The sequence below is a fragment of the Tauraco erythrolophus genome, chromosome 2, assembly GCF_009769465.1.
Source record: "Tauraco erythrolophus isolate bTauEry1 chromosome 2, bTauEry1.pri, whole genome shotgun sequence".
NCBI classification, from domain to species: Eukaryota; Metazoa; Chordata; class Aves; order Musophagiformes; family Musophagidae; genus Tauraco; species Tauraco erythrolophus.
The window spans coordinates 92160478-92186671 of NC_141466.1; the positions used below are offsets into that span (position 1 = coordinate 92160478).

A 26194-nucleotide genomic window follows, 5' to 3' on the forward strand; every position below is an offset into this window, starting at 1 on the left:
TTTGTTGGTTTTGAGCTACTCTTGATTGCAGTCCTCTGTGAGCGCCTTCACCTGGAATCATTTATGTGCGTGTCAGACATAAGCTTCAAGTAGGTTACACAACTGGCAGAGTCCTTTGTGTCCATTTGCAGGTGCCATGTCAGCTCCCCTCATGCTCATCTCAGCACAATGAACCCCATGGTGAGAGGGTGTTTTTTGGGGGAACGCTCTGACTGCTGTGGATCTGAATGTGATGCTTTGGGTCTCTCTACTGTACGTGCTCCCAGGGGCTGTCACCTGTCTTCCCAGCAGGGTCACGACTCGTCCAGGCAGACACATGATGCTTCTGTGGTGCTGTCCTGCTTTCAATTGGAATAGAGTTAGTGTTCTTCTTAGTAGCTAGAGTAGTGCTGTGGTTTGGACTTAGTATAGGATTTGGTATCAGAAGAATGTTGATAATACAGTGATGTTTTTAGTTGTTGCTAAGAAATCAAGGACTTTTCAACTTCCCGTGTTTTGCTAGTGTGCAAGTGCACAAGAAGCTGGGAGGGAACATAGCCAGAGCAACAGACTCAAATTGACCAATGGGATATTCCATATCATGCGATATCTTGCTCAATATAGAAATGAGAGTTGACTGGGAACTTCTCTCTCTCTCTTTTTTGGGATTGTGGTTTCAGGATTTCTCTCCTCCGGGATGGCTAGCCACAAACAGGCTGGGCTTTGGTGTGAGCAATTGCACTGTGTCTCACTTGTCTATTCAATTATTTTTATCACTATTATTTTTATTTTATTTTATTTCAAATTGTTATTATCAAATTGTTCTTATCTCAACCCATGAAGCTCCTTGTCTTTATCCCTCCAATTCTGTCCGGGGCGGGAGCGAGTAGCTGCGTGATGTTTAGTTGCCATCTGGGTTAAACCATGACACGGACTGTAGCAGAACTCTGGTCTCTACTGGTATCACAAACACATCTGTTAGGTGTACTCTGAAAATTGAAATGGATTTTTTCATCCTCCTAAGAAAATTCATAGTTTTTCTTAAACTTTGCTACCAAACATCTTTTTCTTCACAAAGAGATAAGACAATGAAAGAAAAGAATTACAAGCAAGTCAGTGTAGTACAAAATATAGTATAACCCTTGAAAATACATTTTTAATTCAATTGGCCAGGTTCCATCCATCAATGATGCTTCTCTGTGGAGCAATACCTGATTCTTTTGAGGAATCTCAGCTTCACACTAGTAACTGTTCAGATGCCTAATCGGAGAGCAAACTGCTGTTGCTAAAGGTGTTCCTCTCGCTGAAGACCGGAGATAGATAACTGAAGAGTAACAGCTAAACACCACATCTTTTCAACAGGGAACATTTAGTTGTGGGTTATGAATAAAGAATGTTGCAGGCTGTGTATGAAATTACAGTAAGGTAGTATTCAGCTCTAGCAGTAATAGCATGGGTATGTGAGAGCCATTTTGACTAGCAATTACACATCTATTTTATGCATTAAACAACTCTGTTATCTCTCTATTGAAACTAACTTTAAGTTCATAGAACATAAATAATTTCCTTAATAATTTTATGTTCATATCCATATAGATATAAAACCAATAGCTGTATGCTTCATGAGAAGTATTACCAGGGTGTTGCTTCTCCTTAATTCATCTCCCAGAAATATAAAAATCCAGTGTTTCCTTCTAATATCTAAACTTTAATCCATAATGAACCTAATGAATTCTATATTCTCTGTATATTATCCATTAATTCTGCCTGGAGCTGGAGCTTCATATAATTTCCTTTTTAAGACTGCACAATTTGGAAGTACATTTCTGTTGTGCCAGATGCCAACTAGTAGAATTTACCAATTATTATTACCTTAAATACAAAGGGACAGAGTTAAGTATTCTATGCTGACATTATGAATTATATGCTGCCCATATGACCTTTCACTGCATTTTGCAATACCTGAATGCGAGAGTAAGTTCTCCTTGGTTAATCCCATAATAGGCAATAGGAATATGTATGGTGCTTTTTCCTTGCGTCTCCTTTGCACATCTCCCAGCCCCATGGTCTGACTATGTTCATGTTGAAACATTTCTGGCAGTTAAATCTGCAAATCTTCACATATTTAAGTAGAGAACATTATTTTGGGAGATCTAAAAAGATGGGCAGAGAGCAGCAAGTCTTTACTGCTCTTGCTGTGCAGATTCCAAGGGGAGCCCTAAGGGATTCTTGCTTCTTTTGTCCATAGTAAAAAGAAATATTCTCTACCACCATATTTAGGAAAAAGGTCCAGCTTCTTGTAGATCAAAGGCTAGGCACTTATTGTCTTAAGGTCAGGGCTAAATGTGTGCTGGGAACTCGCTCAGTGTACTGTGCTCTGCCATTATTCAAGTTTCGAATTGCACAAGTATGGACTGGCAATGGATGTGTTTGATTGGTTGACTTAGCGACATAATTTGTTTTTTGAGGCATTAACGTGCATTTTGACCATCTCTATTTTTGACTCATTTAGAGTATGAACCAGTAAACACAGGGCACAATATTGGTATTGTTGGACGTATCTCGTAGTCTTCAGAAAAGAAACTCTAGCACAGTTAGATTGCAGGAAATGATATATCCCCTAAATGTGATATTGTGCTGCTTCTCAAATATTTCTGTCATTGCTCCCAATCTGTTTGTATTAAGTATTAAATATAGAACTTTTATATCCCGTGATGCCTTTCATTTACACAGGCTTTACGGAATGTGGATCAGATATATTTTCCTATCTGTACCTACCTACATCTTACCATCTTTAATCTTTTGCACTCATTAACAAGTGATAACATTATGGAACATCCTGTTCTTTTCCTTCTTTATCTCCAGTATATTTCAGAAGTAACTTTTGGTTTTTGTATAGTTCTAGCAAATAACTGAAGCACTTATTGTCAGTGTTGCAGTATCCTTAGTCCATGGTTATTCAGAATCTGAATTCTGGCTGCAGTTTCTCAAATACTTTCATAATCTCAAGCAGGTTGGGGAGAAGGAGGCAGACGTAATTGGAAGCCACATTTCTGATTCTGGGGCATTCCAGGGTCCCAGTACCCCATGTTAAACTTTCTAGAGTCTTAACTGGCAGCAGGCACCCCAGGATGCCTTTTGGGCCACCCTGCTGCCTGACGTCTCCACAGGACACAGTGCATGGTGCTCGGACCCTGTCTCTGACATGTCCCCTCTACTAGCAGCAGTCACATCCTTGTCAGAACCCTGCGGTAGACTTGTAGGAGACCCACAAGAAATAGTGCCTTGACTGCTGTCTCACTGACTGTGCTTCTAAACATTCCCTGATCCTATGTATGATGCTCTTTTGCATGATAGAGAAGGTCTAAAGATGTGTGAAGCTCTCACTCTTTTCTGTTTTCTTTTGTATTTGCAAGGTCTGAAACAGAACGGTATGTTCTGCAGTGTTAATTGATTAAATGGCATCTATCATAACATAAAGAGATCAAACAGAATTATTTTTTTTCTCCCGTGTTACCATTTAAAGCTCTCAATTCTATTCAGATCATTAGCATATAATTTTCAGATGAGCTAGCCAGAAGGTCCCTAAATAAAAATTAGCAGAAAAGATTAGCTAGGAAAGCTGGAGCGGTAATGAGCTGTTGCACTATGATAATGGGCTAAGTTTATAGTTCATATCTAGCCCTAATCAGTGATAAGTGCAAGTTGTCAGCATTTGATAGCTAATTGGTGTTTCTTGGTATTACACTGCAACAAAAACACTGAAACGAAAATAAAACTTCTCTTTGTATATGACAAATTAAGAGTTAATTAAAAATGCTTGGGTCAAATACACCTCTTAGCTACACTACATGCAAATGTGCTGTGCTGAGGGAAGATTCGTGAGTTGTCAAAATTTCTTTGGTCCCTTTTGTGTCGTTACTATTTTTTTTCAAAGTGGTACAGTAGCAGCTTTGAAAACAGAACAGGACCTTTAATCCATTTGCTCCGTATTTAATGTCATAAATCACAGAAAAAAATAACAAAACCTCAACTACTGGAAAATATTAACAATGCGATAACAACTTGAACTCTTATAACAACCCGCTTGTTATTAGCTGTGTTTGCTCCATGTTCGTTTGAGAACTTCTGTCCTCCCACAGAATTAATTGGACATAAAATCGTAACAGAGATCTGAAAAATTATAAAGCAGGAATAATCTAAGCCACAGGACATGAAAGACTTAAAAGCCTGGCTAACTTGACATCTGTGAGCTGAGATTTTTGTCATTGCACAGCTATAATTAGGTGGCTCTAATCACGTTCATAATGCTAATACAGGAAATGTCCTGTCTGTCCTCAGTAGCTGGTGGTGGGAATGACTGCTATGCACAAGGTTGTGCTTCAAAACTGTGAAGCCTGACAAGCTCCTCAAGCAGGACTGGCTCTGATGTGTGCTCCAAGGGATATTTAGCCACCTCTGGAGAGGCTTAAGCATACATGATCACACCATCTCTCTGCTAGTCATCCAAATACGTTTTTTAATTAACCATTTAATTGACCATGTCCAATCAGATTTAACACAGGAATAAGCCTTCAGATATCTGAGGTCTGTGCAAGACCCCTGGAACTGGGAGAGGAACAGGGCAGAAGCAGGCTGGGCCATGAAGGTGTGAAGACAGCAGTTACCTGCTCCATTGGTTGCTGGTTCGCCAGCCAGCTGAGCCTAAGGCTGACCAGCCAGCACACACAAGCCAACCGGGAGAGAGGAAGGAGCTACAGCTGGAGGAGGTGAGTTAGGTGGGAAGTGGCAAGATGAGGTTGTAGGGACTATGCAGGTGACCAGCAGGTCAAGGGAGGTGATTCTGCCCCTCTACTCTGCTCTCATGAGACCTCACCTAGAGTACTGTGTACAGCTCTGGGGACCTCAACATCAGAAGGACATGAACCTCTTGGAGTGAGTCCAAAGAAGGGGCACGAAGATAATACGAGGGCTGGAGCACCTCTCCTATGAAGACAGGCTGAGAGAGTTGGGGCTGTTCAGCCTGGAGAAGAGAAGGCCCTGGGGAAACCATCTAACAACCTTCCAGTACCTAAAGAGGCCTACGAGAAAGCTGGAGAAGGACTCTTTACAAGGGCATATAGTGATAAGACAAGGAGCAATGGCTTTAAACTGAAAGAGGGCAGATTTAGATTAGATATAAGGAAGAAATTTTTCACTCTGAGGGTGATGAGGCACTGGCACAGGTTGCCCAGAGAAGTTGTGGATGCCCCATCCCTGAAGTGTTCAAGGCCAGGTTGGATGGGGCTTTGAGCAACCTGATGTAGTGGAAGGTGTCCCTGCCTATAGCAGGGTCTGTGGAACTAGGTGATCTTTAAGTTCCCTTCCAACCCAAACCATTCTATGATTCTGTGCAGAAGAGGGGACAGCAGAAGTGTATGAAACGGATGAACACGGGACACAAACCCACAGGAAACCGGTCTTCATGAATTCCTCTATTCATAGAACAACTTGTTCATTTATTCAGATCCTCACCATTTGAAATGCAATTAGATGAATGTATTTTCCTGCTGAGTAAAATTCATGCAGTCAGCAGACAAATGCCTCTGTAAATGATTTGCTCATCAGTGTATATGGAGGAGGAGGAGGGATGGAGAGAAGAGAGGAGCTAAATGGGTTCATTGCTAGATGGTCTGAATTAAGTGATCAATTTTTTGTTACTGCAATAGCTGCAAAAGTTAACACTGAAATGTTAAGAAAGTCCTGCTTCAACAAAAATTCAGTATTAGCATTCAGATATTAGAGGAACAAATCCTGACAGCCTGAGTTAAAACTCATTTTAGAGTAAACCCAAACAACACGTATTGCCTTCTTGGAGGGTGAGCTTTGAAATATCTTGACTGTTCCCAAGACAGGAAAATCTGGAACAGCTGTCTATGCATTTAAATTCAACATGCCTCCCAAAATGGGGATACATTGGGATACAGCCCTCTGGATACAACCCTCATCCTCTGATTTATGCAGACATGATACTAAATGTCTGAATTTCTATGTGAAAGAATGGTGATGTAATCTGTCTAGACCTGAGTAAATAACTGAATTAGTGTCCTCTGAGAAATTATTAGTTAAGCTGAAGAAGACAAGGAGCTATAAGATGCATCAGATAGTGAAGACTGATGAGACAGCAGTAGCTAGTGTTGAAGTGGGAGTATCAGAGTAGAGGGAAGGCCACCAGGGAAGTTCTTCAAGGACCAGTTTTGGGAGAGATTTTATTTAGTGTTATTATCTGCAGCCTTGACACACAAAGCAGGAGCATGCTAATCGTAGTGGCTGGTTACACAAAGCTGAGAGCCATCATCTGTACAAAGAAATATCAGAACATCAGATGGGAGCAGCTGTGGGACCTCAAGGGCTAGAGTGCTAGAAATGGCACCAATTCAGGGCCTTACCCTGACGAACTGCTAAGAATTTCTAGCTGATGAGTTCCGATTTCAGTAGAAGGAGGGGTAGGAGGTGTGTGCTGATTTAGGCATATTGGTTAATGATCACCGGTGTTCACAGGTGATGTAACAGTGAGAAGGTAATGAAGTCTGAGAGCGCATTAGGAATGACAGTAGAAAAATAGTAATGTCCTTATGCAAGGGACTAGTGTTTCCTCTGCTGGATGCAGCTCTGGACACCCATATAGATGAAGGATGAACTCAGACTGAAACAAGTACAAGAAAGGCTGGCAAGGATAGCTTTTCATGTGAGAGAAGATTAAATGCATTTGGCTTGCATACCTAAGTAGAGTTAGGGAATAGAAAAGAGTGTGAGAAGGAGTGCAAGTGATGCCTGTACATGCAGCAGGAGCATTCTTGTCTCTGGGAGGTGAGAGCAATGGAAACAAAAAGGGCCGTGGGCAAATAGGGGAGTAGATGACTTCCAGCATGCCACTCTGAAATGGAAGTGTGCGTAGGCACACTAGGAAGCCCTCCTAATGATTTTAAGGTTGGATCTTCTAAATACTTAAGGAGGATTATATGATTCTCTGTACTGGGTAGGGGCAGGAGCTGATAATTCAGTTTCTTCTCACTTTAAGCATCACCTTTGCTTGGATGCAAGCACAGGGATCAAGCTTACAAGACCAAACAATGCATTTCTCTTTCCTCCTCCTTCTGTGGTTATTGTCCATGTGTTCTGCTTAAAAGAACGACTGTGTTTCCTCTTGGCCTCTCTTGTGTCTCCAGACGTATCAAACCAGGGCTGCGTTGATTGGATGCTGAGGAACTCTTTTCCCCATCCTTAGGAGATCAGAGCAGGCATGCAGAGGAGATGCAGGAAGAAGGCTGCAGAGCCTTGCTGTAAACCACTATAAACAAACACTAGGAATGTAAGAATGGCCATACTGATTCAGGCCAAATGTCCTTCTAGTATCCTGTCTCTAAATTCAACAGCAGATGCCAAGGAGAGATCCTAAGACTAGAATGAGTACTTTGCCAAAATATTCTTGCAGCCTCAACCATTTTCAGCTACAGGAACTTCTGAGCTTCAGCAGCAGCTTTGTAAAACAGAAGGGGGACCTTCCAGGCATGTTGAAAATGAGTCCAGTTTGAGGCTTTTTGAAGACGGTTGAAGGCTGAAAGGAGCTTTTTATGAAAGACTGGCTCAGCTTGTCTTTGAAATTTTATTTTAGAGCTGCTGGGATTTTGAACAGCTAGCTCTTAATAGATCTCTTTTCATCATTTCAAACTAAATACATACAAACATTAGTAGTTGTGTATTGCTTTCTGGGACTCACAACTCTGTTCTGACTACCAACCTTGTGGAGAGGCAGCTCTTAACATGGAAATACTCAAATTTACGGTTGATTTTCTGGGCATAGTAGATACCTATCAAACTCTAAATCATGCTCTGGTTACCTCAGGTAAAACTGCAAGCTATCTAACAATTTCTAAACAGCAAGTTCAAAAGAGTTCCTTTTCTTTGCTGTCACAGGCTATTAAGAGACCTCCAAAATGTCAGAGATGTAAGAGCCTATTGAGGACCTTGTCTAATTAATGGTATTATAGTGGGCAAAGTAAATAGAAGAATCTGTTTAAAGGGGGAGGGAAACTTCAGATAACATGAAAAATGCATGTGCATCATTAATATTTTAAATTGCTGCATTCATGAAGATAAATGTATTTGATACAGCCTATCTCCAAATGGTTTAAATAGCAAATATATGTACATTAAAAATTATTATATATTGATTTGGCCACTTTTACTTACACTACACAGTACTTGCATGGAGTCTGGGGTCCTTCAGGTTTTATATGGAGTTCTCTGTGAATAAAGTATGATAGAGTGTGAGAGGGGTAAAAGAACCAAACATTTAGTTTTCTTGTGCCTGTGTTTATAGATGACAAAATTCCCACTGCCCTGCAGCAGCTGCTAGATTTGGCCCTATCTGCTAAAAGTCATCATAAAACTTTCTGTGGTTCCACAGTTTAACTTTATTGACATGTCTTTGACTTCAGAAGGGATTATTTTATTCATTATCTCATGTACCCGGTCACTAAATCTGTAAAAGCCCAATTCAGACCCTGCTGAAGCTTATGGGAGCCTTTCTGTAGGTTTCAGTAACAGCTGGGTTTGGACCACAGCACCTTGGGTTTCAGTTTGTGAATCTCAATTTTTTGAGCTTGTTTTCGGACCGTCACCAAAACCAGGCACAGGTAGAGGTTTTTTCGTCTATGATCTTTAATTGCCATGTAGGATAACATCATCACTGTTGTCGCTCACTCTGTTTCATCACTTCTCTAAATCAGCCCATTGTGTGAGTAGCTCAGCCCATCTGTGGATGAAAGTTGTTACTGTCTGATGGCCGTTCATTTTTATGTGAAAGGAGTTTTTAGTCACTCTCCAGTTCTAACGAGCTCATTCTGCCCCTATTGATTGCTGGCAGTACAAAATATAGAGGCCAAAGACTTATAGGCCAGAGAGCACCGTGTTCATCATATTCTGCAAACATCGTTTCAGATGTCCAAGAAACTTATTTTGACCCTGAAACTATATACTGAATAGTAAAGCAAAAGGAGTCTGTGAAGCAAAACCAGCTTTCTAGTCCATTTTGCTTTTTAAAGAAGGTAGGTGTAAATGAGAAGCTCAGCTTTCTTACTCTTCTCAAAAGAGAAAGAATGTGTAAAGATAGACAGCTAAGTCCATTCTTAGCCACCTTACTACTTAACCAGATTTTTGGAAGGAGATGGGCGTCCACCTTGTCTAGGACTTGTACATATTACCTGCCCATGCCAATACAGTATTCATAAATAACAGTCGTGTTTTTAATTCTTTGCTTGTTTGGAGCTGAGCAACTGAGGCCAGTGTGTCCCCAGCTGATAAATGGGAGATGAAACATAAAAAGTTCCCCTGTTTTGGGACTTGCTTCACCTGCTTGCTTCCCATGCTAGGTTAGTACATCACTTGGCGCTGCAAAGCCCATCTTCCTTGCCAATGGATAGAGATTGCTTCTTTGAGCAGCCCTTAGCAGTTTCATACTTCTCTGTGAAGCAGATTTTGGAGCTCTATGTGAAGAGAAACTTTATAAGGTAATAAATTGATTATCAAAGATGGAAGCATGACTTGAGGCTTCTGACTGTTTATTAATGCTGTCAGTTTAATATTCTCACTGGTTTACTTTGTGTTTTGAAAGCTTATAGTCAGGGCCCACTTTCATATGAGTGTGTATTTTTTGGTCATTGATCTAAATGAACAGTTCTGAGAGCATCAGCATCAAGAAAATAATATTGTAACAATTTGTCTCTTAATTTTGACATCCAAAAGGGTATAGATACTGGCTGAAAGTTCCCCTGCGGTTGGGAATTTCATCTGTGTGCTTTCTCTGGTGTGTTCAAGAGTGGAGTTTAAGGAGTTTCAGGCTTGTTTTTGTGGGAGCACAAACAAGATTTCTCTCCATTCACCCAGCCATCAATTCTCACAGCATTTGCAGAGACTTAACTATCTTTGAGGCTTTTATAATACTTTCTCGAAGTTTCTTCAAATTGGCCAAAAGGCTAGGATTTTATTGCTGGAGGTGATGAGGCAAGCTTGCGCACAGGTGTTTAGGGAGTATGAACTCTTAAGCCTATCTGTCTTTGGGAATATGTCTAGTGAGTCACATAGATTAATTGTATAATGTTCATAATATTAATGACAACCAAAGTCTACCTTCTTTTTTCTTGTTGTTCTTTCCACACAGGATTGTGTGTACTTTCACTGCCCTCTGCTATAATGCTGTGGGCTGAAGGCTCTAGGAGGTCAGCATATAAAATCTTACTTATCGAAATGCGAAGTATTTTGCTGAATGACCTTCCCAGTTTCCTGGAGATGTCATCTATTTACGCTAGTAGCAGTGCCAAGTGGAGTGGTTTCTAAAACGAAACAGCAGTCAATTTATTTGCAGGTACCACTCCATTTGGGATTGCAATTAGGATAACTAGAGCTGCTCTCCAGCACAGGAAACTGGGAAGGTCACGCTGCTGAATTGTTGCCATCTTGATGAAGGAGTGTATACCACTGCTGTCGCTATTGCAGATCAAATGAACCTAACCAGAATGAAGTCATTATGAAATCCTCCCAAAAGATCATGAATATTCATGGATCAATCACAAACATTTGAAGTTCATTTTCGTTTGAGGAAATAACCCTGGTATTCCACTCTCGGTACGTATGAATCGTAACACTCCTTGCAAGCAAAGCTGTTGCTCGCTGCTGGGGCTCATGGGTGCCGTGGCATGTGCAGCAGCGGGCTGCCTCTGGCCGGGCAGCGCGGGAGTGCAGCGAGCAGCCTTGCTGTCCCCTCTCCAAATCGCCACGCTGTGTTCACCAGGGAGGCAGCCGAGCTGCCCGGGGTGTGGGCAACACAAGAGTCATGCCAATCTGGTAGGCAGGTGCTTGTTTGTGCTGGAAGGGGAGTTGAGGTGGCCGCTGCCCTGCCCTCTCCGCAGGGGCTGTCACCGACGGTGGCTCTTCAGCACGCGTGACTCCAGCCGGTGACGCTGGCAGCAGCTGAGCCTTCTGAAAAGCAACCCCCTCGTTCAGCTTCTTGAATGCAGAGTGGAGAGCCTCGCTTCAAGGAGCGGTGCTCAGGAACAGCAGCCTGTCCCAAAGGGCTCGATCCTGCCAACTGCTGCATGCCCCTGCGAAGGCGGCGCGAGCTGGGGGCAGCAGCGCTGCCAGCAAAGATGCTGAGCGATGGGAGCGGACCCTGCTCTTTGTGCTGGTGGAGGGGTGTTGGAAATGCCCTCGCTGGGTGTCTCCTTGCTGTGCTCATGCCAGTGTTACCCATCAGAGGGACAGCTGCAAAGGTGGTTCCCAGAACGTGTCCTCAGCAGATTGTCAGGGGATATTTCCTCATCTTTCTTGCTACGTGTTTTTCCCTATCGCTGCCCTACAGGCGCTGGGCAGCCACTCTGCACCCCTTCCGTTCCCTTCCCAGCTCTGCTGCTGTGCTGCCAGGCTGCAGGCAGCCTGGAGGAGAGGCAGGCGGGCTGCTAAACTACTCCAGTTGCTATCCAGCAGCTGATACGACCATTCCTTTCTCATATAAAGCAACCAAATGGCTTAATTAGAGATAAGCTGAGCCAAACTTGTGGTTGCCGTAATGTTTCCAAGTAAGGGAGCCAAACAAGGAGGGGCGTGGGAGGAGGGAAGGCTTTTTCCTTCCCTTTGTGAGCGTACCTTGGTAGAAGTTAGCACAGAGCCTGGCCACATGCAGAGTCCATAAATTATTCTGGATCATTATTGATTTTAACTGTGGTGTGTTTTTTTTTTCTCCTGTAAATCACAGTCTATTTACTGCACAGGTTTTCTTAACCAGTGGTGTTGATGGTTTTGGGGAATCTGGTTTTAACTCCAACATATAGTTGCTGAGCCTAATTAGCTCCCTGGATTAATTGAGCTTCTGTTTTTCAGCTAGAATTTATTAGGAGCTGGCACTGTAATGAGGCAGACCACTAGGATCCTTCTCCTTTTTGATTTTCTTGGAGCTTTGTTTGTGTGTTTTTTAATTGTTGCTTGTGAATGATGTTTGGCTCTGTGCTGGGAGTACAGAGAGGAGAGGGATTGTTTTGTCCATTTTCAGTGCAGTCCTCTCTCTGAAACCATCACTGGTCTCCAGCAGAGTTGTCCTCCTGACCACCTCGTCCCTCTCACGCCAACACTTACTCTTGCTGTGGCTTTAAAGTACACCTGGATCTCTGAGCTCTCATTTGAAGTAACATGTTGACCTGTAAATAAGGGTTTATGTCTTCAGTTTGAATTGCCAAATTGCGAAGTGCACCTGAACCAAACGACATAAATTCACGTAACTGGGGCAAAGACTGCGAGGAACTTTTTTCTCATGTTGGTTGAATTATTTAAATGAATCCCATGCTGCTTTAGCTCCACTGGTGGCACAGGCAGAAGTAAGAAGATGGAGGAGCCATCTTTCTCTGTGCTTTTCCAGGGCTAGTGTTGTGGTGTGCAGCTCAGACCTGGGCTGGCAATGTCAGAAACAGTGCACTCTTTAATACATAGGTAAAAGTGAAGCTGTTGTGTGGTAGTGACTGCTTTATTGTGAGATAGTTCTACTATGGATAAGCTTGAATTGCTGAGATCAGTCAGCGGGACCTCCAAAGAGTGGACACTTTTATGTCAGTTTTAGCTAACAGTGTACTCCTTTGCTGTTTTGTAGATAAAGTTTCATCAGCTTTGGGAGCAACTTTTACACAGAAGTTGCAGCTCTTGAATGTGTCCCTTTTATGGTGAGAGGGACAGTCTGTTTCAAGGAGTCAGAGTAGCTGCAGCTATTGGGACTCTGTCCTTCTGTCATTAATTTTCTTTTCTGTCTTTGGTGGAAAGAAACAAAAGATACTATTTTGTACATCTGCCACATGCCCATGTGTTGTCACAAGCACAAGGATTGTTCTGCAATATGAAATTTGCACAGTTATGCTCTTAAAAGATGAGGATTGTAAGGGGAACCCACTTAAAATTTTATATGCGTTTTGTGATACTAGAATTTAAGTATAAGTCCCTGTTATCCCATACTTGGCTGCAACAATACCTTTCTCCTGCTCTCAACCGCTGTAGTGTCACATCCCTTCCAGCTGTAGTTGTGGTTTTCCCAGTACATGGACCTGGGCACAGTATCCCCTCAGAGTAGTTCTTTCAGCTGGCTCCCTCCTCCCCTGTGCAGTGAGCACAGCTTTCTGGGTTGTGCTAGTGTACCTCAAACAAGATAACCAACTGCAGTGGCAATGGAGATTTCCACTTTGCTTAATTTTCCCTTTAAGGCTAGTCAGCTTCTGCTTGGAACAAGTTCATTATTTCCCCAATGCCTCAGTTCACCGGGTGAAGGATTCCCCAGGTTAAAGGTCCGACACATTATACCCATCGTTTTTCAGTGTCCTCGCTTTGTTCTGCTGACAAAGCCAGGCTTACATGGCTGAACCACCAAGGGCTTTATCACTCCACCTGGCCTCAACTTGACTGTGCCTACACACGTTGCTCCCATTTCCTCTCTCCTTCTATCAAAATTAACAGAAAGGAAAGACGTAGCTAAGCAAACTGTGCTGGTTCATCATGAACTCAGCTGTTACACACCTGTAACATCCGCTGTTGGTTTTGTGCCTTTTGAGCTGTAAACTGTCCTCTGTAGAGATTATTTCCATGCAATAAGAGCCAAAACCAAATGGAGTATTTATGTGGTTCCCTTGTTATGCAGGCATTTATTACTACAAATAAAGCAGTGCAGCAGCACAAGGGAGCAGAGTTAAGCCTTCATGATCAAAAATAGCTGCTATAGTTACAGAGATTTTTCCTTTGACGTACCTCTATAAATAATTAGATTACAAGACACCTGAGGGCATACATCATCTGATCCTGTAACAATAACACCTTGAGGGAGTTGACAAGTCTCTTCTTTTGGCCAAGTGCCTAGGAAGACACTAAGATATATGATTAATAGAGAGCACATTCACACACCCTTGCATGTCTTAAAGCTTAGTTATAATATTGTATTGTATCTCTTGTGGAATGTTATTATTTCCATTTGTGATGGTGCTGCTGTTGTCACTGACTAGCCAAAATCCTCATAGCAGTGGGGTGAGAGGAAGTGGAAGACAAGAAAATATTTGTTATTAAGGTGAGGGGAAAAACAAAACAAAGCAAAGCAGATAATAGAATTGGTTAAATAATTCCACCGAAAAGTCATTATTTCAAGACTTCAGCTGGATCTTTCTCTCCAGTATTCCCTCCTTTTGTGTAACAGTCTTGTGCTTGCCTCTCCCATACAGAAAATAAGATGCTGGGCAGTGAAAACTCCTGCAAATTTCCTGAGCATAATATTTATTCTTATTGCTTCATTTTCTATTCATGAATTCTATTTTGCAGCCCTAAACAAAAGCAATTACCATTTGCCTCTTTTCTGTGTAGCTCACTTCAAACACATTGCTCATATGGATTCTCATAAAGCAGAAGGACCTGACAGAGGACTACCTGGGAAGGCACTGCCCATGCCATGCCCTGTCACTCTGGATGGCACTTCATCTATGTGGTGTGATGCAGTCAGCCATGCTAAATTATGGTGGCATTTGGGATTCCTCTGCTGGGTATCAGTGAGCAACTGGGGGGGACTTGAGTGGGGAGAGAGGCCTTGGAGGTCAGGCAGTGGCAGGGGAAGATGTTAATGAGAGCAAGAGGTGAGGAAAGAGGAGATTAGTACTGGGAGAGGGTCTAGCAATGATGCTGGAGACTGGTAAAATCAAATGTACCTGGTTAGACCGCAGCAGGATGAAATGGAGCTGTGCTGGGCTATCTAGGTGAGGAGCTGGAGATGGGCATCATAATATGGGAATGAGAATGAGTAAAAAGGTCGGATGAGGAAAGCCCAGGATAGACACTGATAGAAGAGAACTGGATTGTCTGGTGAGATAAAAGCATGACAAAATGGATGTGAATACACAAGAGCACAGCTCTTCTTCAGGGCAGCAATGCTCCTGAGTCTCACTGTTTCTCTACAGGCCGCTAATACTAGCAAAACCTCATGGTAAATTGTGAGTCATGTCCTCCTGCTCTATTGCTTGTCCATACAAAAGGTGGCAGCTGGTTGCTGCTGCCAGCTGGTCGGCAAGTTCAGCAACTGAGGACTTTTAATACATAGGAAGGTTCCAGGCTTGCTGATGTCTCTGTGAAGTATAAACTCAAATCCGTATAAAATTACATAAAAATATATAATAAGAGCATTCAAATTGTGAAATCAATTAATACAGGGGCAGGAAATGCCAGAATTAAGGTTGTCCTGGCAAACTTACTCTGTCTCCATAGTCTATATATTGTGTTGTCTTAGCGGGATTTCCTCCTTGCCCCTAAAACAGTCATCTTATTCAAGGCAGATAAAGGATCTGCTCTGGAGATGAATCACGACTGTACAGCAATGTGGTCAATGTCGATAAATTCCTTCCGTAATTTGTAGCAGAGGTGGAAGGTATCTGGAAAAGGAGACCAAGGGCTGTGGAAGAGAAGGGAAGTATTCTGAAGGGAGCTGGTACCACCTTCAGAACTGGCTCTGCCAATGCGTTCCTAAAATTTTTAGATGTGCTATTAGTTGTGTGTTCCTGGTTTTCTGGGTAACCAGATTTAGAACTGACTGCCCCATTTTCTCTGCAACAGAAGTCAAAGGTAGCTGTACTTTGAATATAAAAGACTATATGATGCTCAGTACTCTGAAAGATCAGTGCTTCACACCAAACACCTATGCTTAGTGAAGTCTTCATTGCTGCAGGTATTATCAGAAGATTACATACCTCACCTCAGAGGCATTCATCAGATACTGCATTGATGAGCTCCACAGAAAAAAAAGGGGCCTTTGAAGAAATCAGTCATTCTGGATTCAGAGCTGAGTTTGTATAGTCCTAAGAGTAGATAAGGCACAAGTCTGCACATTAAAAGGCAAGGATTAAAAGAAAGACTGAATAACTTCTTGTTCAGTGAGCACTGTTTATCCTGTGCAGTGATTGAGGCAGGGGTCTAGTGGAAAAATAGTACGCAGTCAGGAAATTAGAGACTTTGACTTAATGCACATAGGCAAGTGGGATTTGGGCAGTGTTCAAGGAAATGTATCATGATCTTCATTCTTCTGATGAAAGATTCTGTATTGTTTGAATCTGAGTATAATTAATCATTCATGAGGAAGGAAGATGCAGATATGTAGAAGAGGAGCACAAAGATGTACGGTTTTCCTTATTACTGAGCGAGTGAAAGGACTAATTTACACGGAGCCCAGTTTGCAGGGTGAAATCTCAGAAAAGAAGAAATGGAGATCACTGCTAACTGCATGGCTGCCACATCTCTCATTTGAGGAGTTTTAATACCTGCTAGGGTTCCTTAGTGGTAGCTGTTGAGAGACTCAGAGAACAGCTCTATGAGTCCTGTAGTAGCTGCCGTAACATGAGAGAGTGGAAATACAGAGGAAGTAAGTGAGCAGCATGGAGAAGAGAGAGCTCCTCTCCACATGGAGGGCTGCTACTCCATCGAACGAACTGAAGCTTTCTGCCTGGCAATCTGCACAGTTCTTCCTTTCTGGATGCTCTGTACCTTACCTGCTGACATCCTAGAGACATACGAGTTTATTTTCCTGCCCCCAGGGCTCCTGCCTCTGGACTTTCCAGAGATAGAGCTTTGCATGCTTTATTTTGGGGCTTTACCTGTGTGGGATGTATGAATGATATTTAGTAGTATTTTGCTGTAGCCATGATGATCTAAGGAGTTAGGGGAGAAAAGGTTTACAAGTAAAAGTAATGCATTTTATTACACCAAGTGATCCAGTTAGAAAACTGAGGTACCTTTAAGCACTGAAAAGGCTGCAGAGTGGACTTACTGATATAAAGACTTTGGAGTCTGAAGCGTGGTATCCTTCTGACGCCACCTTCATTTTTCTCTGTGTATTGTATCCTCATATTCATGATGGGTTATGGTAAATTTTCTAAACTATAAAAACATTAGTGGATGGGATTGAAGTGCATTTAAAATGAAGACAGGTATCTAAAATGGGGTCATCGTGCTGCTCTGGCATATCATTTTATTGCTTGGGGAGCAGAATAGCATTCCTGAAGATCTTCCCTTTACCATAAAGACATTGGTGCGATTTGCTATGCTGCTGTGAGAAATCTGGGACCTACTACAAACCAGTTTCTGCTTAATACAGGGAGCAACATGCACCCAGGAGCAGCAGCCCTTCTGTGAGCTTCTTCACAATTTCCTGTGTCTTAGTTTAGTTTGCCCAGCCAGAAGATCAACAAAGGTCTTCCTTCTGAAAGCTCTTCCACTGCAGAAGTGCAGACCTTCTCTTTGTAAAATTTCTGCTTTCATGGGAAACTTTGTTTTTGCAAATACCAGCTCATGAATCACCTAATGAAACAATTCAGAGCCTTTCTTTTTTTCAGGCAGAAATGCCATGTCAGCATTCGTAAGAACAAAGCATCGATTTTGTCTCACACTGTCTGTCAAGCAAATTTCAGTGAGACATCAGAAATATTTTACCAATATTTTACTTGATGAGAATAGAGTGAGTTAAAAATTAAGCTGCACATTTTTGTGTTATTATGTTCTCTTTGATTTTCTTTCTTTCCTTTAGAAGTTAGTAGGTGCTATTGTGAGAGATCAGTGAACCATGAACAGGTGAACTTGTCTAATGACAATGTCCAGAATTGACAAAAATCTGTGTTTAGCAGATTTCTTCCTCTTTATTTTATTTTTCAATGTACAATAGTGACATGAGGCTAGTTATTTTGTCTGGGTGCAAAATGAAGTTGATAGTCAAGATGAAAACAGTGCTGAATGAGTGAACTCTGAAATGAGAAATAAGTAGTTTGCTGCTAGGTTTAATCCTAAAAACAGATCTGCCCTTTAGTTCCTATCCGATATATGTCAGAGAATCATTTGAATTATAGAATAGGAATTTCCTCTGTATCATCATTCTTCTTGCAAGTGTATATTTCAGTACAAGGCAGATGGCACAGATTATTTTATATTCATAATGCATATACCTCTAGGAGAGCCATGCTGCAGTGTGCTGATGCTGGCTGCATGGGTTATGTGTTCTCAGGAGACCGACATGTTCAAAATGTATTCTTTTGCCCTTTCCCCTGTCGTCCCATGCTTTGCTCTGATAGAAGCACTAGCAAATGAAAGGCTTGTTATTGATTTCTGTGCAGATGTTAATAATTTCTGTGTAACTCTGCATTGGAGTGGCAGTAACTGATGTACAAAATTTGACATCTTAATTATTCCTTGATGGAAAGGAGGGCCACTAACCTGAGACACAGCAGCCTGTTAACTCTGAATCTGTGGATTCGAAGCAGCCTTAGGTCACGAGTGAAATGAGTGAGGCTGTCGCAGTGTACCCTTTATGGATGTTTGTTTGCTTCTCAAAGACACCAGACTCTCTTCAATGTGTCTGGAGCAGATGGAAGCAGAAATCCTGAAACAAAAAATGTTTTACTTCCAGTATTGCTAGCCTAGCTGAAATCACAAGTACTGGAAATCTCGGGAGAAGCACGATTTATGAACTCTTCAGCCTTATTGCTAGATGTATCAAAATATGCATCCAAAACACTGTTGTTTACTTCATAAAAAAGAGAGGTTCAAGAATTTTGCTGTGTGTATGTCAGTCCCATCCAGTAGACATCGCTTCAGTTCCCAGCAGTTGCAGCTTTATGCAGAATTCCCGTGAGCTGGAAATGTTAAGTAAACGATCAAGGGCACACATGTACCATAGGTCGCTAGCAGATATTGAACAGCGAGCCCCAAAAATCTGATCCCCAGCCACTGAAGTTATTGCTATTGTTACAGCAGTGAAAGCAATTCCTTTAGCAATAAGTAAATATCAGACTATTGCTGTCTTTACTTTCAGCTGTATGTAACTACTATCTTCAGCCTTTAGCATAGGAGATGCTCTCTTCAAGAGGATGCCACTTCCCAACTAACCAGCCAGCTGACCTGTACACCTTGTAGCTAAAGCTCTCTTTAAAAATTATACAGTATATTTCTGACTACAAGATTAGATGACCACCACAGAGCATTATATATGCATCATTATGCTGTTAAAATTGTCATGCTTGACAATTCCTATTCTTAGTCCAGTCACAGAGGGCCCCACAATAAGGCATCAGCATTTCAAAAGCTATCCTGTGCTGAACAATAGAGTAAATGGCAAGAACAGAAAATTTGATTCCTACCTCAGTGGAAGAAAAGATCTAATATGAAAGAACAATTGAGCGGAGTCTTAAGGCTTGATTGTTTTGTATTTCACCAGCATCATCCAAAATTAATTTCAGTGATTTAACTATTATTATTATTGAGTTACACAGTGCCCTAGCAGGCAAGAAAAAATTTGGGTCTTCTAATCTAATCCACTACTGTCTTGGTTTCAAGAGCTGGGCCAGAGTTTGCTTGCACACCACGCACGGGAAAAGGGCAGCAGTTTCATGTTTGCGGCAGCGGCTCCTTAACAGTTAGTCTCTAACGCTGGGCTGTATCTTTGTATTGGCAGTGGTATCAGTGCAGAAGGACTGAGGCCAGAAGAAGACATAAAGAGGGAAGTGGGAAGAGGAAAGAAGTTTAAACTGTAGTCCAGGGACTTTCAGCATGCTCAGCTGCAGATATAACATAGTGCAAACCTAAGGAAGGAAACTAATTAGGATTCCATTAAAAAGAGGAGAAAAAATCTTGCCGAGACCCAAGTCACATCACGATGGTCAAAGTGAAACCTCGCTCGCTAATGTAGCCTTAATTCATTTTATTTTGCAGAGACAGCAAGCTCACCATGTTGCTTCGGGAGTCCTTGGGGAATATGAACTGCCGCACCACAATGATAGCTCACATTTCAGCTGCTGCGGGGAACTATGCTGAGACACTGTCCACCATCCAGATTGCATCAAGGGTCCTCAGGATGAAGAAAAAGAAAACTAAGGTAAGACGATCTATAACTCCCTTCTTGTAACGGTGAAGAAGGGAGGAAGAAGGTTCCTAAAGGATCCTTGATGGGGTAAAGCAGCATGTAACAAAATCAGTAATCAATTCCAAAGTGTGTGGGTTGTATGTACCCTGTCCTAGGCAAGTGGCTTAGAGCACATAGCAGAGACTAGGGGGGCTAAACGCTTCAGCTTCAGATACAGAGGAGTGAGTTCAGACATATCTGCTGTAGCAGGTTTGTAAGCTGCCCTCATTTAATGATATAGCTGTCAGAGTGCATTTGTTTTCAGTTATGCTTTTAGTGCTAATGAAATAATAAGGAATGAAACTGCTGTGGAGTTAAAGGAAATCTGGATTAATGAAGAGTTAGAGTCTCTACGCTTCTCAGAGAGAGCAGGAGCAAAATAAATGCAAAGCAGTGTGTCCATTGCCAGCATTGATGCCCCATTTATTCTCACTGCTGCTAAATATGGGTGATAGATTTTCCAAGAAGTAGAGTGAAGATTGGCTGTATCCACTTTCATGTTTTAGAGTCCTGGTTTGTTCTTTACAGTTTACAGTGTGAATTGAGAACAATGAGTGAATTTTATGCGTTTCCTTTAAATTGACAATCTGTGGGTTGACAAAACCTTTTTTGTCAATGCATTGAAGAAATACAAGTGAAGGGATTCAGTCCACATGCTAACACAGCAATGTGTCCCTAGAGACCTCTGAGTGCACGTTATACAATTCCACACACTGGTAGTATGACCAAACGGGAATTGTCTTTATCTTCTGTGCCTTATTCGTGTAATGAGTTTTCTTACACACACACACAGAGCAAAGCCTTTGCCAAGTATCTGACTTCTTTGGCCAGGTTCAATTAAGGGAGGAACCCTAATCCATTTGTTCTGCACACTATTTTTTTGAAGTCTCATGACTCTTAAAATAGGACACAGAGCTGAGGCATCGTGTTCTCCATTGAACACTGTTGTGTGTTTGCTGTAAGAGTGTGGATAAGAAGCTTCAGAGCTCTGTGCCTTAGTTTAGAGATTTCCCAGTTTAGATGTGACCGTGACCCTTTGGTGTATGTGCTTTATGTAAGGAACTGCATGCAATGCTGAAATGTCATGGTTTCTGTCTCTCTCATATCGCAGTATACATCAAGTTCTTCTGGAGGAGAGAGCTCTTGTGAGGAGGGCAGGATGCGGAGGCCAACCCAGCTGAGACCTTTTCATTCTAGAAACACCGTTGACCCAGACTTCCCTATTTTGCATTTATCAAGTGATCCTGATTATTCGTCCAGCAGTGAGCAGTCGTGTGACACAGTGATTTACGTTGGCCCCAATGGCACTGCCCTTTCTGATAAGGAACTGACAGATAATGAGGGTCCCCCTGACTTTGTTCCCATAGTTCCTGCTCTGCAAAAGACCAAAAACGAGGGCAGGTTGGAGGAAGTTAGTGAATCAGGGCCCAGCACGTCTGAAAGAGACTGCCTGAAGTGCAACACCTTTGCAGAGCTCCAGGAGAGGCTGGATTGCATAGACGGCAGTGAAGAGACCGACAAATTTCCCTTTGAAGAGATGCCTGCTCAATTTAGCTCAGACCAGATGTCTAAGTGCTCTGTCTCAAGCCAGCTGGCAGAGCTTAGCCACTTACCAGAGTCAGATAAGGAAGATACAATGCCAGAATGTCAGCATCCTGATCGAGAAGCCAAGGAAAATATAAATGCAACACCCAGCAAAACTAAGAGAAATCACTCCCCTGTTCCTTCTGGAGCTCTCGCTAATGTTTCGACTCCTTCTTCTCCCAGGAGTGTAACAGGCAGCTCTAGTAAAGAGCTTAGCTCTTGCCAGCTAGCACACAGCACCAGCTTGCAGAGCAGCAGAGAAAGCCTCAACACCTGTGGATTTGTGGAAGGCAAACCTAGGCCAATGGGTTCACCCCGGCTTGGCATTGCGAGCCTCTCAAAGACATCTGAGTACAAGCCACCAACTTCTCCTTCCCAGAGGTGCAAGGTCTATACACAGAAAGGAGTCCTGCCCAGCTCTACACCCCCACCAGTTTCCCTGAGTAAGCATACTGGGATGACATCTAGTGAATCTTTGCTGCAGCCAGAAATCCGGACCCCACCTGTAGGCATGAGCCCTCAGATCATGAAGAAGTCAGTGTCTTCCAGCAATGGGGATTTTGAAGAGACCATTCTTGATGAAGATCAACAACAAAGCATTTCTTCAGAATGCAAGAAGGAGATTCTGAGCACCACCATGGTGACTGTGCAGCAACCGTTAGAGCTGAATGGAGAGGATGAGCTGGTGTTCACCCTTGTAGAAGAGCTAACCATTAGTGGGGTCCTTGACAATGGGCGCCCAACCAGTATTATCAGTTTCAACAGTGACTGCTCTGTGCAGGCTTTGGCCTCTGGGTCTAGGCCAGTCAGTATTATCAGCAGCATATCTGAAGATCTGGAATGTTACTCCAGTGCAGCTCCTGTGTCTGAAGTCAGCATCACACAGTTCCTTCCACTTCCAAAGTTGGGTCTGGATGACAAATCCCAGGATGATGGCAGCAGGCGCTCATCCATCAGCTCATGGTTGAGTGAAATGAGCACAGGGAGTGATGGTGAACAGTCGTGCCACAGCTTCATAGCCCAGGCATGCTATGGGCATGGGGAAGCAATGGCAGAACCCCCTGTCTCTGAGTTTGCAAGCACCATACAAAGTGCCAGCATGATTTGTGTAAGTGACAAACAGAAGCCAGTGACTGACAACATGCTTATACTGTCGGAAATGGGGGAGGAAGCTTTCGGCAAAGTGCCACCCATCAAAGGCTGTAAAATATCAGCTTTAGGGAAGACTACCGTCACAATCAAAAACACCGCAAGCCTCAGCAGCTGTGAAGGCTACATCCCAATGAAGACAAACATTACTGTTTATCCATGTATTGCCGTTAATCCCTTCAAAGCACAAGACACTGATGCTGTGCCGGCAGTAACTGCAGACCCAAAGGTTGCTCATCCCCATGATACGAAAGAATCCAATGCTAAGAAGGATATCACGTTTGAAGACCCTTGGCTGAAGAGAGAAGAAGATATAAAAAAGGATAGCTCTGGGGGCAGTGATGGGCCAAGGCCTGACGTGGCCACAGTTTCAGCCAAGCCCGAACAGAGCACAAAGCAGTCCTCGGCGGACAGGTTCAGTAGCAGCAGCAGCAGCGGGGATGCCTCTATCTCCCCAGGATCTGACAGTCTAAAAAGAATTGTGGATGGGTGTGAGGTGGCAGCAGCCGGCTCTACAACCCAAAGTCCTGTTCATTCCAGTGACAGCTTGAAGAGCAGCAGCCTCCCCCGAGGGCTCCCGAAGGCGAGCAAACTGGAGGAGCCCGACAGTCACCTCCATCCTACTGCCACCGACAGCAGTGCAGTCGGGTCTCCTGCCCTCCCCCAGTTTTCTAAGGCTAGCCTTGACAAGAAAATGGCCTCTCCCAAACACTGCGTCCTTGCTCGTCCCAAAGGGACCCCTCCTCTGCCACCAGTGAGAAAGTCAAGCTTGGATCAGAAGAACAGAGCCAGCCCCCAGCACAGCGCAGCCAGCAGCACCACAAGCAGTCCCTCCAGCCAGCCTGGTTCCTTCCTGGCCAGTTTCCCTGAGGAGCTGAGTGCCAAACAGAAGGGCCCTGGCATCGACAGCAGCAGCAACAGCAGCAGTAGCAACAACAGCAGCAGCAAACTCTTCAGTGCCAAACTGGAGCAGCTCGCCAGCAGGACCAACTCCCTTGGGAGGTCCACAGGAAGCCACTACGAGTGTTTGTCGCTGGAAAGAGCGGAAAGCCTGTCCTCTGTGACCTCCAAAATGAGCCCTGGCAAAGACACCACCATGCCCAGGGCTGGAAGGAGCCTCAGCCGCAGTGTCATGTCCTCACCCACCAACTCGGGCCTCTCCCAGTCCGCAGGTGCCTCCCCAAAAGCCAGCCAGTCAAAGATCTCTGCAGTCAGCAAGCTCCTGCTGGCGAGTCCCAAGGCCCGCAGCCTGTCTGCCTCTGCCACCAAGACGCTCAGCTTCTCAACCAAGTCTTTGCCTCAGTCTGTGGGGCAGAGCTCCAGCTTGCCTCCGAGCGGGAAGAACATGTCCTGGTCAACGCAGTCCCTCAGCAGAAACCGGGGCTCCAGCCTTGCTTCCAAATTGCCTCTTCGGGCCGTCAACGGAAGGATTTCAGAGCTGCTCCAAGGGAGCACTAGTGCCAGGGGCGTACAGCCGCGAGGAAGCTCAGAGGCAGACGAGCGCGGGGGCCTTCCAGGAGATGAGAAGCCAGCTGTTCACATGCTGCCTTCACCGTACAGCAAGATCACCCCTCCTCGGAAACCTCACCGCTGCAGCAGCGGTCACGGGAGCGACAACAGCAGTGTCCTGAGCGGGGAGCTGCCCCCTGCCATGGGGAAAACAGCCCTTTTCTACCACAGTGGAGGGAGCAGCGGCTACGAGAGCATGATGAGGGACAGCGAGGCGACGGGGAGCGCCTCTTCGGCACAGGACTCCATGAGCGAGAACAGCAGCTCCACGAGCAGCAGGTGCCGAAGTCTCAAAAATCCAAAGAAGCGATCAAATGCAGGTAAGCTTGTGGTGGTGTGAAAGAGGGATGCAGACCAAAGCAGATAACTAGTACATGGTGGAGAACCTAGCTCTAAAGGTGAGCTAATTCAGTACCACTGTATCTCTTAGTAGAGAAGCAAGGCCAGGGTAAGTGTCCTAGGCTCTGAGTTTCTTCATTTTGCAACATGCACAAATCCTGTGTGGTTGCATTGCCTTCGCAGTGGAGTCTCCCCCTCACCCACTTCACAAAGGTTTACTTCACATGAACACAAGAACATTTATCCCCAAAACTGGCTAGTATTGCCAATGGCAGCCACATTCAAGTATTTATTTATACAAATATTCTTCTGATTTGATTCCAGAAAGATGCCTTTGTGAGCTGGTGAAATGTAACTGTTATTCTTCAGCCGTTTGGGCACAAACTCCTCTCTTGGTATGCATGTTTTACCAGCAGAAGACCCGAGTCTTGCTGAATAGCAGCGTGAGCCCACTTTTGCTCCTTATGTGCTCTGAATGCCCAAAGGTGCAAGATGTCCCACAGCTGAAGCCATCGCTGAGTTCCTTCTTCCCACCTAGAAGATACAACAAAGTTGTGCCCAAGCCCCTTGAAAGATGTTATCTTGCCTCTGAGACTCATTTTTAAACTTTTGAGTTATGAGTCCTTCTTTTCCCAGTAATTTAATGATAACAAATAATAAATTATATTGATAATAATATATGGGAGCTACTGCACAGAAGCACTTTCAAATCTGAAACCTTTTTACTGACCATAGAAAGGACCAAAAGACTTAATCTTTTTTCAGACATATTCCTCAGTAGGTTTCACACTACATCAGGACTTTTTAATTAGATGGCAAGAGCCTCCTGGGTCATACCAAGAGTCTGTGTGGTTGCAACTGGTATGTCTTCCCACCAGAACACATTTCAGAAAATTGCAGGACAGGGATAAGGAGCCTCCATCAGCTGGTCACATCACCTTTTTCGTGAGTCCTATTTTCCCAACCTGAAGCACGAGTCCTACCTAACCCACTTCTGAAAAAAATACTCATTGGCATTGGAACCATTATGCACGGGTATGTGAAATATCAGTGGCTACTTCTACAGTAGTGCTGGCTGTCCAAAATGTGTTATTCTCATAGAATATTGCTCCTTCTTATATTGCTGGGATGCTCAGCTCTGGAATTCATTTGCAGTGAACTGAGTAATGCATAACTCTTCCTTTCTTTATGCTCTTGATTGTGGGAGCAGGAAGAACATGTGCAGAACAGATGTGAATACAATACATACCGCTATTAAAAATGTATCTGTAAGTGCCTGGCTGATTGTACCTGTTCAGGGGATGCATCTGAAAGTGATCACTCCACACAGGGAAAGCACAGACAAAGTGATAAAATAATCTTTCTGAAGTTAACTTTGCATCCTATGAGAAAATCTCTTTCCTATCCCTTCAGTTTACCTGGCAACAAAGTGATTTTCCTCTTTCTGAGGAGCTGTTCCTTTAATAGCTCATTTCAAATACAAACTTTTTACTGGTAACTTGCAAGAAAAAGAAAGATGATTTTGTACTTTGTGGAAAAGGAAAACAAAGCTGTCCACAGAGAGCATTTCTGGGTGTATACTGTCAACTGGATTGTATCTTGTCAAGAAGCTGCCCATATGATATGGACTTTTTCCACAGGACGTTTAGATGA

The 26194-nt window shown here is 43.4% G+C and overlaps 1 protein-coding gene across 1 annotated transcript in view; it reads left to right on the forward strand.

Annotated features, from left to right (window-relative positions):
• Positions 1-26194, forward strand: part of KIF26B (kinesin family member 26B) — a 313883-nt gene that overhangs the window by 271712 nt on the left and 15977 nt on the right. Inside the window, exons 11-12 of the mRNA XM_086627966.1 lie at positions 19771-19933; positions 21072-24522. Of these exons, the coding sequence (XP_086484092.1) occupies positions 19771-19933; positions 21072-24522 (3614 nt within the window). The remainder of the gene's footprint in view (positions 1-19770; positions 19934-21071; positions 24523-26194) is intronic.